We start from the raw sequence: 14569 nt of genomic DNA, 5'->3' as shown, positions 1-14569 counted from the left end.
TACTCATCGACTGCAGACTGAGGCAGCCGCTGCTGGTGGAGCTGCCACTGCTCCTACCACCCCACCCCTCCCCTGCTGCCATGGCAGCGGAACGCGAGCGCACAGGGCCCACAGTGTGAGGATGGACGTTGGCGCAGAAAGGCAGAGACCAACTGACTACATAGGTGGTTTTTATAGTACGTTATTTTGGCCTCCCTCTCAGCAGGTGTGAAAAAGGCCACCATTTTTGAACGGTAGCGAGGGTCCAACAAGGTGGACAGCCAAAAGTCATCCCTCTGTCTGATGGTTATTCGGCTGTCGCTACGCAAGCAACCGAGCATGCTATGGGCCATTTGTGCCAAGGAATGCGAGGGACTCCCTGCTTCCATCTCCACAGCATACTGCCACGGTGCGTCTGGGTCCTCTGTCTCCTCCTCCTCTACCAGATGCTCCTGCTCCTCCACTCCTGTCCGCTGAGTGGAAAAACCACCCATTTCACTCAATAATTCCTGAGCACCAATGTCCTCCTACCTCCTCCTTCTTCCTGTCCTGCCCCCACAGGGGTCATGTGGCGTTGAGATCTGTGCGCCACGTCTACCACACCCTGACCAGCCATTGTTAACAGCATTTGTTCCAGGACGTGCAACAGAGGAATGACGTCGTTCATCCCATAGTCCTGCCGACTCACGAATAGCGTGGCCTCCTCAAAGGGCCTGAGCAAGCGGCAGGTGTCACGCATGAGCTGCCAATGGCTGACATCTAAGTTACACAGGGGAGTACCTTTATCCGCTTGTAACATCAGGAAATCGGTGATGGCCTTTCGCTGTTCGTAAAGGCGGTCTAACATATGTAGGGTTGAATTCCACCTTGTTGCAACGTCGCAGATCAGGCGATGCTGTGGAATTCCGTTCTGCCGCTGCAGCTCAAGGAGGGTGTGCTTTGCGGTGTAGGAATGGCTGAAATGCATGCAAAGTTTACGTGACATTTTAAGGATGTCTTGCAGTGGGATGGTGGATTTTAGGAACCGCTTGACAACCAGATTGAACACGTGAGCCATGCATGGCGCATGGCACAACCTTTCTTGATGCAGGGCAGACACAATGTTCTTTCCGTTGTCGGTCAACATGGTTCCGATTTTCAGTTTGCGCGGAGACAGCCATCTGTCGATTTCTCTGTTCATTACACTCAGAAGTTCCTCCCCTGTGCGACTACGTTCGCCAAGGCATACCAGGTGCAGCACAGCGTGACACCGTTGCGCCCTGCACATGTGATATGCCGGTCGGGTAATGGGACTTGGCACGGGGGTGGCGGCTGAGGACACGGCGGAAGAAGAGGTGGTAGAGGCGGACATCTTTGCTGGACCAAGGACGTGCAAAAGTGGCGTGACCTGTCCAAGTTGCTGGTGCGGCTGTGCTGGCACCACGTTCACCCAGTGGGCCGTAAATTACATGTACTGTCCCTGACCGTAGTTACAGCTCCACACGTCGGCGCTGCCGTGCACTTTGGCAGAGACCGACATGCTCAAAGACTGGCCCACCATCTCTTCTACATGTGAATGCAGGGCTGGCACTGCCATTTTGGCGAAGAAATGCCGGCTTGGCACTCTCCACCGCGGCGCGGCACAAGCCATTTCTCGGAAAGGTGCTGAGTCCACCACTTGGAAAGGGAGGGACTGCAGCACCAGCAACTTGGACAGGAGGACGTTCAGCTTCTGCACCGTCGGGTGCGTGCTCGCAAACTGTTGTCTCTTGGAAACTGATTCCAAGAGACTGCTGACGGAATCCGTGAAGAGTAGCAGGAGAAGGAGCATCTGAACGCGCGGAAGATGCCAACGAGCGACAACTCCCCTCAGCAGAGGTGTTGGAGCCTTGACTGGCTGATAGAGGGCGATTGACGTCGGGTGACGGAGCGGGTGATGGGGCTGGGGCAGGCAGAACCGCCGTATCTTTATCACGGTTTTCCCAGGCCACCGAATGGCGACGCTGCATATGCTGACGCAACGCTGTAGTCCCAACATGGGCCCCCTGGCCACGCTTGACTTTCTGGCCACATAGTCGACATACGGCTACGTTTACTTCCTCGGGCGGCTTGACGAAAAATTGCCACACCGCCGAGTAGGAAACTTTGCCCCCGCTACTCCTCACTGGCTGACTGCTACTTCCTCCGTGCACACCGGCACCACTATTGGCCGTGGTGGTAGGCTGCAGTGGAGCTGGTGCTCTACTCCGTGGCCGTTTGCCTCCACTGTCACTGCTGTGACCCTGCTGCCTCCTGGGCAACCCACCGACTGTTTTGCTCGCTGTCAAGCTGGCACCCTCTTCTCCTGATGATGCGGAAGCAATAGCCTGATGACGACGAGGCTGCCAAGTGCGATCAGCCTCATCAATTAGGGTCTCCGCCTCACTACTACCCCCCTCGGCTGCGTGTGGGTCAGGAGACAGACCTGTCTCTAGACCGGCTACCGAGCCACTCTCCTCGCCAGTACTTCTTCGCCTGGCTGCTGAGGCGGATGTCTCCCCCCGTTCCTGACCGCCCTCTGTTAGCTCTTCCTCACTGTACAGTGGGGCTGAGCCCACAGCATGCGATACTTCGCTTGGTGAGGGAACGCCAAAGGACAGGGGCAGGTAGAGGACACGTGATTTCAGTGGGCTTGCTCCCGGGCCATGCCAACTAACGGTTGTGTCTGACGTACCCACCGACCGTTGGCTGTAGGTGTCAGAGGTGACCTGGGAAGAGGAAGACGACCGAGCCAACCAATCGATGACGGCAGGGTTGTCGGTGGAGACACGACCGCTGGATGACACCGGGAGCACTGGCCTCTGGCTGCGACTAGTGCTGCCTCGACCCCTTCCTCTGCTGCCACGTCTGCTCGCTCCTGAAACATTGCCTCCTCTGCCACTCCTCTGCGTGTTGTCTGACATACTCTTTAATTCAACGATTCTGTGTCCCTGAGTAACAATTCTGTTTCTGTCCCTGAGTAACGATTGTGTGGCCCTGAGTAACGATTCTGTGGCCCTAAAGTCTCTGTGGCCCTAACTCTGTCCCTAATACACAGAGGTCTGTCTCTCTTGAATGACCGGAGGCTAATGGAGAATTCTAAGATGGCCGCGATTTATAGCTCCACCATTACACAGTGCTGGCTGCTGATTGGCTAATGCGATCACATGTCATGAATGAATGCATTATGGGTCAGCGCGCCTTGTCTGCGCGCCTTCCCAGAGATCCCCGCTCCGTCGCCACACATGTCGCTGCCATTTTTGGGAAAATTCGATTCGTGCACCCGAAGTTTGCTAATTTTCGGATTCGGCGCGAATCGAATTTTTCCTAATCTTCGAAATGAATTCCACTTTGTCATGTTTGATTCGCTCATCTCTAAATGTAATATAATCAATTAAAAGTAAACTATAGGGTTTGGTTTTTTTATCATATTTTGTGGCCAGTAAATCCTGTATCTTTTTTTGTATTCCAGTTATCTCAGACCCCTGGAAAAAATGTTCCCATCTTTTTGCCCAGCGACTCGGAATATGACTGGTTATTGGCCAAGATCTGGGTGCGTAGTGCTGATTTCCAGGTACATGAAGCTGACGCTCACCTTCTCCGCACCCATCTCTTAGCTGAGGTCTTCTCAATTGCAACTACGAGGCAACTTCCAATGGGGCACCCAGTGTATAAGGTGAAAAAAAGTCTGGAATTACTTTCATTGAGATGTTTGACAGATATTTTACTGTTCATTGGCAGAATTGAAAGCAATTCATGGTGTAATAGCATGGTGTAAGGCAAAGCATCTTAATTGCAGACCTTTTGGTAAAGGATTGTAGGATCCAATAGTTGAATTGTGTATAGGCAAAACTTTGGTTGAACAGATTTGTTTTAGCGTGCGTTTTTATTTATACACTGCTCAAAAAAACTAATGGAACCCTTTGGAAACGCATAAGATGGGGGAAAATATCATGCTGGATATCTATACTGATATGGACTGGGTAATGTTAGGAACGTAAGGATCAGCAAGGGAGGATGGCACCAGCACACAAAGGATCACCAATATGGGTCCAATAGTTTTTTATTGAACGATCGCATAGTTACAGCAAGGCAATGTTTCAGAGTCTCGCAGGACCCCTTCATCCAGCTTGTGACAGAAGCTGGAGAACTATTTTAGAAAACCATCCACCAATCAGAGTGAAGTAAGATGAGCCTGGCCCCACCCCATGATGTCATGTTCTCTCTAAAAATGCATAAAAAAATTATGAAAATAAACCATAATATCAGATGTGCGTAAACTGTGTTCCTGGGTATAGAAACATTGTGGTCACGTGTGTATCATAGTACTCCCCGGATTGTAATAGTGTCAACTTAAAGCAGTGCTGTATTATGGAAACAATGACCAGCAGATAGAAGCTGTTGCCTGTAGATGTGGGGGGGGGGGGGGTCTCCTATTGCCAAGTGAGCTGTAATGAGGACAAACCTAAAGTGGTCCTATTGGTGCAGCAGCCAACAGTGTCATGGTGTTCTACACATGCTCAGTTGCTCTCTATATTTGGCACTGTCTTGAAAATGTAGAGGCTGATCTGCCTAAAGCTTTACTGCTGCTTGGACTCTGCCCTTCAGCAAAATGGCAGCCTCCAGCAAGAAGAAACGGGAACCATGCTGGGGGCAATTTGCAGCACACACTAATTTTTAGTAGCATAATTAATAATGTGGAATGTATGTTGCTTGCTAAAGAACATTCGTTTTGATCATGTTATGGGTAAAATGCTCTCTAAATATGCTTCTCTTGCTATTGTGTTGGAAGATGTACAAAGATTTTGAAAGTTCAACTACTTGTTTGGATGTAAATTCAAACATGCATGCCTAATATTAACTATAAGGATTTTCTTACTTAAAGCTGAACTGTAGTGTGAATTAAAATCTTTTGTATGTTGCTCAAACTTAAATGTAAGTTGAAATCTAATATCTCAGCCTGTATGCAGTAATCCCACAGCCAACATCCCCTACTGACATTCACTTCAGGGTAGCAGGGGTACTTCTGTGGCCGATTTTTTATATAGGAATGCCTGTCAAGGTCATGAGCACAGCCACCGTCATGCTCCCATATCTCCTTGGTATTGAAAGTGTATTGCTGCTTCTTTAAAACTGAACTACTGAAAAAGCAGTTTTTGTCTAAATACTATAGGAATGTGTATTCCTACTTAAATGTTTGGTGTGCTTTGTTACTGGTAGATCCTACACACAGGATTACTGAACATATCTAGAAAATACACAAAGACCAGTGACTGCTGCTCTCTCATTTTTGTGCAGGGTGACTGGTCTTGCATCTGCCTTGCTCCTGTAATTTTCTGCAGGCAGCCTGTAGTGGGAGGACCTGCTGGGCCCCTTACAGAGCTAAGCTCTCTGCACAGGTTATGTGCTATACAGTGATGTCATTGCTAGTGGTGTCAATAGGGTTGGTGTCACCTGGTACAGTAAATCATGATGCCACCCCCTCCTCCCCACAGGCTCTCTACTGTCAAGCCTGCCACTGGGCAGGCTAGTTTCAGGTCAGCAGCACAGTCATGGTGTGCACCCCAAACTGACCCCTGAAAATGATGTGGTTGGTGCTGGCAAGCCGATCAGTGTGCTGGCACGGATGGGGGCGACACCACTGCAGTTGGATATCACTTCCTACTTGATGGTGCCAGGGCAGCAATCAGAAATTTTGGGTCCCCTTGCACAGCTTTAGGCCTGGGCTTCCCTGGGACCTATTGTCGGAGACAGTCAGACTGCGGACATACTACAGGAGACGGTTAGAGACTGCAGATATTCTGTGTATATGGGCACTGGGCAGGAACACTCAGCCTGGCTGGTATAGATCTAAACGGAGACGCACTAAGCTGCTGTTCTGGAGATCACAATCCTTCAATGGCCTGCTTCACACAATGAAGGTTGCTCCGAGCTCTGTTAAATGGCATAGCTGCAAGGTCGTTCCTAAATCCCTCCCTTGAACCAGACCCATTTCAACTGATAGGATGCTTGGTGAGACCCTGTTTTTCAGAGACCTTTCCAAAAACATTCCATTAAAATGGGGATTCGGCATTTATACCTAATGCTAGTGAAACCAGGTTAGATAGATTTTTCATGGTGGGAAAATCTTGGATTTAAATTGTTAGAAGGCAATTACAAAGTAAGGTACCCTAAAATGATTTGCATGTCTAGCCTAAAGCAAATATCGTATACAGCTGAATCTCTTTTAACAGTTTTTTTTTTTTTTTTCCTAGCTTATAATTCCACACCTTCGCTACACACTGGAAATAAATACCTTTGCAAGAACGAAACTCCTCGGACCAGGAGGCATCTTTGATCAAGTAAGAACCAAAGCACTGGTTACATTTTGTTTGGCTATTCCAGTTGACTAGAGCAAGTGGTGTCAGTAACAGAACATTCAATAAAATACACAACTGAAAAAATATTATCTAAATGGAGAAAATAAAGTTTAGTCTTCTGGAAATTCTTATTTCTAAAATTGTGAAAACAGTGGTGGTGATTTGGGGATCAAGGTGGGGGTAGAAGTTTGCAAAGTCATTACTTGTGGCTGTTAAATGGCGCAATAAACATTCTGTGGGAGGGAAGGAAGCAACATGCACCAGCCATCCTTGCCTCTCAATGAATCAAATCCTTCAGAGAAGAAGGCAGCAACATGCATTGGTCTTTCTTTCCTTTCTTTGAATAAAGTTGTTGGTGTAGAAAACAAATCCTTTTCCTTTGGTAAAAGTACTAGTTTGATAGGCCTGACGCAGAGGCATGCTAATCCTTCCTTAATTACCTTTTACTTTCTAAACCTTTCCATAATTATTTGGCACAGTCTTTGAAATAAGACCTGCAGGCCAATGGTCATGGTGAGTATTCTTTTCCTCCAAAAGGACTATATCTCCCCCACTTGTATGTTGGGTTTGCTTATTTGCCATTCACCACAATCTTGAAGGTTGTAAAGTTACTTCTTCTTTCAATGACTCCAGAAAATGTGGGCAAGGGGCTGAACTTGCCTGATGTTGAACCAGCAGTGCAGTCATATATTTTTTTTTTCATTTAAATATTTGAATTTTCATAAACAATTTGTAGAAACATGCTCTTTAAAACATTGACACATTTTCCATACATTTTATCATTTCACCCCCCCCCCCCACGCTATATACCACCCATCTCCCCGCCATCCAACCCTTGCCCCCTCTGCTCTGCATTTACCTATTCCTTTCTGGAGATCCTATTCCCCATAAAAGAAGAAAGTGTAACCATATTCTGTGTTGGTCCCCCATAAACTCTATAATTTAACTTTGACTTTTTAAATTCCTCCCGTTCCATCTTATGATCTCTCCATCTTATCTTCATTCATATGGTACAGTTCCTCTAATTTACATATTTGATCCACCCTGTCAACCCAATCTTTTATTTTCAGCACCTCCTGTCTCCTCGAACTTGGGTATCAAACCCTTTGCTGCATTTCAGTTATATTTTTTGACTGAAAGCTTGGTACTATGAAAGAAAATGGTGAGCTTGATTCAGAAAATTACAGGTTGATATTCTATTAGACCCAGAGACTTGCCTCTCAATACTCTTGTATTCTAGAACACACCCACCATATGATACATAGTGCCTCTACCTCCACATCCCCACCAACACAAAGGTGAATTATCTCCACTCAATCTATGTGCCAAACTCTGTAATATACCATCTTGCCATACATTTATAATTCATTTCTACTTCTGCATATTTATATTTTCATGAATTAATCTATACATTTTTTCCCTCTTTTTCCACATCTATTGCTCCTATATCCCTTTCCCATTTTTCTATTTATGGAGGCCTTCTAAAATATATAAGATTCTCACTGAAATAAAACACAGAAGTTTCATGTTTCCCATCTCCCTGTGTCTAATAAACGCTCAAAGGAGTTCCAATCCTCTCTTGTTCTTAAAGGCTTTGGCAGCTTCCCTACAAAGTGTTTCAATTGAAAATAACGCCACTCATCCATTCTCTTGAAAATTTCTCCTTTTTTTTTCAATTCCATAAGTGAACCCATTTCCTACCCCACCATTATATCCCATAAATGTGCATCTTCCTTCTTAATCCATTTCCTTGTGATACCTTTACCCAGGAGGGAAAAAACTGTTGATCCTACGTGCATTAACAATGATTTCAATTCCCATCTGTTTGTGTAAAACATCCCAAACTCTTAAAACCTTTAATGTGAAACTTGTAATGTGAACAAACTTGTGCTATTTGCTAATCCTCGGTATTGTGAAGGTTGTGACAATCGTGGCGTCAGACCCCAGCCCTTCTCACCAAACTCGTGACCGAAGGACTAGCCAATCTAAAACCACGCTGTCACGTGTGTAACAATGCCATGCCCAGCTGCACCCTGCACAAAGATTTTCCATCTAATGGACTACAATCTGTGTGTCTTCAGCCTGAGAGCGATTGTTACTGGGTCAGGTTAATTATGCAATTAACCCTTCACACTGCCACCACCTCCTTTTTGTACAGAGGAAACTTGGCAATATTAGCAATAACACTATGATGGTTGAATAATCTGTATACCATTGTCATTGCAGGCAGGGTATATAGAGGTTTAAACGCACAGTAGCGTTCTTCAGAAACGGGTTCTTAGTTTGCATTACAGAGCTTCAGAAACAGTTCAACACTTTTAGAAAGTAAGAGTTATTACTAAAAGGTCAAAAGGGTGCTGTAAAAATATTTACAGAAAAAGATGTAGCATATATATATGCACAGCAAAGAGATCAGAGGAATTTAGCAAGATAAAGTACTTGCCAAAAGTCTTGGGTTAAGCAGCTTTCAAGTGTCAGAGCAGAAGGGCCTTATCTCCCAAAATTTAGTTCCGATGTTAAAAGGGAGCTACTTCAACTTCAACTAAGCTTAGCTTTTCTAGGAACTCTGCTACAGGGAGACACCCTGCTTAGAACCAATTGCCTCATTTGGGTGAGTGTTGCAGGCGGAGACCCAAGCTAGAACCAAAATCCCTCCCAAGTTGATACCAGGGCAATAACTTTCCCTGCATACATGCAACATTTTATCCACTAGTAGATTAATCTGCTAAACGTCTAGCTATGAAATATGACATACCTGTTGGGACTGTTGAGGAGATATCATTTTCTACTCTCCTGTAGATGTCAGCTAGGCGGTGTAATATATCAGACGACCTGTATTAAAGTGACCGGTCTGAATATGCCTGGTTTTTATGCAAGTCTTTCATATTCCAAGATGTGAAATCATAGGGGGAAAATTAATTTTGAATATGATATCTGGTTTATGGTTTATCTGGAATATCTTTGAAGCTCAGTGAAGGACTTGACTGGCTTTATAATCCTTTTCCAGTAAGAGTTAGCAGACATACGGGGGCCAGGCTAATTAGGGTTTATAACTATGAGCTCTCCCGCTGGGCCTTGATGCCTTTTTGAACTCAGCATCCAGGGACCACGTGTCTCTCAACAGAGAGGGAGGGGGGATTTGGAGGAGAGCTACAAGATGGAGTATCCTTAGCAAGATAGGTGACCGCGTCTGATCTCTGTATGAACAATTGCTACAAAGGTAACCATACAATTCTACTTAATTTGGTATTACTTAATGGAAAAGGGAAATGCTGGGTTAAAATAGAAAATATATTATGTCCAGTCATAAATTCTCGCCATTATTACTGAGTTATAGTATCTTTTCAAATCTGGTACTCCCAGTCCACCTTTCTCTTTATTTCTACATAAAATTTCATCGTTTATTCTTGGTTTTTTATTCCTCCAAATATATCCTTTTTTTTTTTAATTGTTCTGTATTTCTGGTAGTTTAATTGGTATCATTTGAAATTTATATGAAATATTTGGAACAATCGCCATTTTTATCAAATTTATACGACCAATCCACGACGGGGTTCCCCCACCTAATTTCCTTAGTTCATCCTTTATCTCATTTAACAATGGGATATAGTTTAATCATAAGTTCTTGGAGGAAACAGTTAATTTTATTCCTAGATATTTGAATTTATTCTCTCCAAACAAGGGAAATTCCTCTTGTATCCTATTTTTCTCTCTATTTGGAAGGTTTATATTTTAATTCTGTTTTTGTTGGATTCATTTTTAAAGTTGATATCTCCCTATACTCGTTAAGTGATTTCATTAAATTTGGCAATGTTATCCTAGGTTTCCCCACATAAAACATATCTGCATAAGCTGCCACCTTATGCTCTCTCCTATCCATATTCCCTTTATATCCATATTATTCCTTATTGTAGACAACAGATTCTAGTGACAAAACAAAGTGTAGACAGAGGGCATCCCTGTCTTGTTCCTTTTAGCATCCCGAAATACTCTGCAGAAATCATGGTTAATGGGGATTTATCAGAGGGTAGACTATATAACTTCCTTATCCATTTTCTCATTCTATCTCTTATCCCCAATACTTCAGTGTATCCATCATATATCCCCAATCTACTCTATCAAATGCTTTTTTCGGCGTCAATCGAGAGCACCACCACAGGGGTTTTCTCTTTTCTGCTTTTTTTGTATGAGAAACAGATCTCAGTCCGTTATCTCTACCCTCTCTCCCTGGGACAAAGCCTACTTGATCTATGTGTTCCATTCTGGAATTAGGTCTTTCAACCTGTTTGCCAGAACTTTTGCATATAATTTAGTATCTGTGTTCAATAAAGAAATCAGTCTAACTTGAACATTGAGTAACATCCTTATCCTCTTTATCAATGAACTACATGTGCTTGTAGGGATTCCCTCCTCATTTCCATCTCTCCCCCCAATGCATTCATATAAAGAACTATTAGTACCTAAATTGAGGATATATAATATCTCACCGTATATCCATCTGGACCTGGGCTTTTTCCAGCTATAGTACTTTTTAGTGCTAGTTGTATTTCTTCCTGCGTTATTTCTAGTTCTAAGCATTTTAATTGTTCCTCGCTTTTCGGTAATCCTGCATTTTTTAAATGTGTTGGTCTTTTTTTTCTATTTTTCCTACTCCATCTATGGGGAGTGATATTATATAGATTGCTATAGTATTCTTTAAACACTCTAGTTGAATACACATTCTCCTTTTGAGGTCTATTTTTTCTCTAAAGAGATTTCTATATAGTTCCTGGATTTTTCTCTTCTCTGAGCCCTAATTACTTTCCTGGCCTATTTCCCCATCTATATCTCTCACTTATTTGATTAAATACTCTTATCTTCCAGTAAATGATTTAATTCTTTTATTACCCTCTACATAATTTCATTTTTTACTCTATTTTTAGGTGTTCTAGCTCAGAGTTCCCTTAGGAGCGCATTCATTTTTTTCTCTTCTTTCCCTCTTTGCTCCAATCGAGAATAGGATTCCTCTAATATAGGCCTTATGAGCCTCCCATACCGTTGCTACAGACTCATCCCCTGTATCATTTTCTTCAAAAAATTGCTTTTTTTTTTTTTTTTTTTTTTTTTTTTTAATTCTTTGATTTGTCTCTTAATCCTGGAGATGTTTCATTTAACCTACATACATTTCCCCCATTCAACTCCTTTCCCCATAATTGCATTGTGACGGGAGCATGGTCTGATATTGACATCACTTCTATTTTTACGTTAACTGAAGCCTCAATAAGTTGATGTTCCAGCAATATATAATCCAATCTTGAATAAATCTCGTGTGCATGGGAGTAAAACGTATAGTCTGTCCTTAATATGCTTAATTCTCCATATATCTACAAGTTGACATTTGAAATATCATTTTATTCAAGGATCTCGGAGACCTACTCTCCTCTCTCTGCACAGGAGACGTATCTGAGGGTCCATACAGAGATTAAAATCTCCTGCCACAATTAAACTGAAAAAATTAATGGATTTCAAAAAAGGCAGAGTATTAAGTATCTCCGGTTTCTTATTTGGACAATAAATATTTGCTAGTGTACAATCATTGTTGTAGTTTTCCCTTCAAAAACAGATCTCCCTTCAGGATCTACTAATCTGTCCAACTTAAACCTTATACTTTTCACAAAACCTATTGCCACTCCCTTAGCTCTTGTAATTGTGGAATCTGCATAGAACCACAATGGATAATATCTAGAATTTAATTTCATTTGTTTCTCTCCCCAAATGTGTATCCTGTAAGAAAACCACTAAAGACAATATATGCTGGATCTCTTTAAATATCCCAAATCTCTTCCCAGGGCTATTTAATCCATTAACAAGTTACGAAATGTATCTCTTCCATTCTTCCCTTATTCTCCTATCCTTCTGTCCCCTCTCTCCTCCTTTCTTATCTTCTCCTTCGTTCTCTAGGACTTCTCCAGGCTATATTATCTCCCACTATATCGCAGAGACTAAAAATACCTACCCATTCCCCTCTCATCCCACCACCCTTCTCCCCCCCCCCCCCCCCCTTCTTTCCATTGCCTCCCCATATCCCTCTCCCACCTGGCCCAGACTGTCTTTTTTTTTTTTTACACCATGGCAGGACCTCACTGCCACATATTCCCCTCCCTTGTTTCACACCAGAGGGGTAAACACACCAATTCCTCCTTTTTGGCATGTCTCTGTCCGCTATCACTTACAGGGAGCTAAACCTGTCTGACTTTACTACTTTTCTTCTGTAAAGGGGAACTCTATCGACATTTTTTTTCTGGGTGTACATCCACATGTACTTCTGAACCTTTAACAGGGTCCTACTGATCCTTCTACCAAATCTTCTACCTTTTTGGCTTTGGGGTTCTGGGGATACTTTTACTTCCCCTGTATCTGATGAAAGAATGCTGAGGTTGGTAGCATAAATATAGAGGTAGTCCCTTTACAGAGCAAAGCATTATTCTGTTTACCATTAATATCAACATTCCAGAATGAATTACACAGCTCAATATTACACAGCTCAATATTGCCATCAGGAACTTTTTTTTCCCAGTGTGCTAGGACAGTGTCTAAGGAGGGACCACGTACAAGCAAGCAGTTACTCCACACGACCTTCCCAAGTTTCACATCGCTTCCTGTTTTCCAGCACCCCATAAGCAACCGTCCTATCGACTGACATTATTTTTACACCTTCTTTCAGATTGGTTTCACCAGTCTCTAACTACTTGTGTCCTCCCCATAATACTTTAACCAATACCTCCGGGAAAACAGTCTTATAAGCATCTCAGTATTGTGGAGACTGAGGTTAAGCTCTGCAGTCACTCTTGCAGCAGTTTTTTTTTTTTTTTTTTTTTTTTTTTATTCCAGGTCACACTCCTGTGCAATGTCCTCTGTCTTTCAGTCAGTTGACTATGTCGACTGCGCTTATGCTTATCAGATGTTTCCCAGAAACTGTATATGCCATCATAACCTTTGATACTGTACCTTGTGATACGGCAAATTGGCATCTTCAGTCAGAGGCACCAGATAAGTGGGCACCAACAATTTTTCCCTCTTTGAAGCTCAGTAAGCTCTGACATCTGTATTACTAGCAGCGCACGCAGTGAATGACGAACGTTCGGCTTCCCACCTGTTAGCTAGGTGTCTCATCACACAGCAGAAGAGAAATGTTACACTTTTGCTTTCAACATGAAGCATGTAATCACTGACACCTGCAAATTATGTAGTTTGTACATGTACGGGGGTTAGACAAAAAGACAAAAAGATTGACAGACAACTTGTTTATGAACAGGAAGGGGCCATCCCCAAACTGTTCCCACAAAGCTGGGAGCATGAAATTGTCCAAAATGTCTTGGTATGCTGATGCCTTTGGAGTTCCCTTCACTGGAACTAAGAGGTAAAGCCCAACCCCTGATAACCCCACACCATAATCCCCCTCCACCAAACTTTACACTTGGCACAATGCAGTCAGGCAAGTACCGTTCTCCTGGCAATGGCCAAACCAAAGACACGTTCATCGGATTGCCAGACAGAGGTGATTCATCACTCCAGAGAACTTCTCCACTGCTCTATAGTCCAGTGGTGGCGTGCTTTACACCACAGCATACAACGCTTTGCATTGCTCTTGGTGATGTAAGGCTTGGATGCAGCTGCTCGGCCATGGAAACCCATTCCATGAAGCTCTGTTGTGCTAATCTGAAGGCCATATGAAGTTTGGAGGTCTTTAGCTATTGACTCTGCAGACAGTTGGCAACCCCGCTCTGTCATTTTTACATGGCCTATCACTTGGTGGCCGAGTTGCTGTTGTTACCAGTTGCTTCCACTTTGTTATAATAGCACTATAAAAGTTGACCGTGAAATATTTAGTAGCAAGGAAATTTCACGGATGGGCTTATTACACAGGCGGCAACCCATCATGGTGCCACTCTTGAATACACTGTGCTCTTAAAAGCGACCCATTCTTTCACAAATGTTTGCAGAAGCAGTCTGCATGCCTAGGTGCTTGATTGTATACACCTGTGGTCATGGAGGTTATTGGAACACCTGAATCCAATAATTTGGAGGGGTGCCCCAATACGTTTGGCAATATGGTGTATATACACCAGAACACAGGGTATGAAATACCTGCAGAGGAAGTCATACATGACACCACAATAGGTAACCTGGGCAAAAATACAACAAAATAAATACATGTAGGCACTTTTCTATGTATGTAATGCACCAGGTATGAT

The 14569-nt window shown here is 43.5% G+C and overlaps 1 protein-coding gene across 1 annotated transcript in view; it reads left to right on the top strand.

Moving 5' to 3' along the window:
* Nucleotides 1–14569, top strand: part of LOC149450863 (hydroperoxide isomerase ALOXE3-like) — a 61219-nt gene that overhangs the window by 32505 nt on the left and 14145 nt on the right. Inside the window, exons 8-9 of the mRNA XM_089691362.1 lie at nucleotides 3449–3652; nucleotides 6231–6317. Coding sequence (XP_089547488.1) covers nucleotides 3449–3652; nucleotides 6231–6317 — 291 coding nt within the window. The remainder of the gene's footprint in view (nucleotides 1–3448; nucleotides 3653–6230; nucleotides 6318–14569) is intronic.

This window comes from Staurois parvus, unplaced genomic scaffold (genome assembly GCF_062004578.1).
Source record: "Staurois parvus isolate SC_StPar_1 unplaced genomic scaffold, SC_StPar_1.0 ptg000562l, whole genome shotgun sequence".
Taxonomy (NCBI): domain Eukaryota; kingdom Metazoa; phylum Chordata; class Amphibia; order Anura; family Ranidae; genus Staurois; species Staurois parvus.
This window is presented reverse-complemented; position numbering and strand designations above follow the sequence as displayed.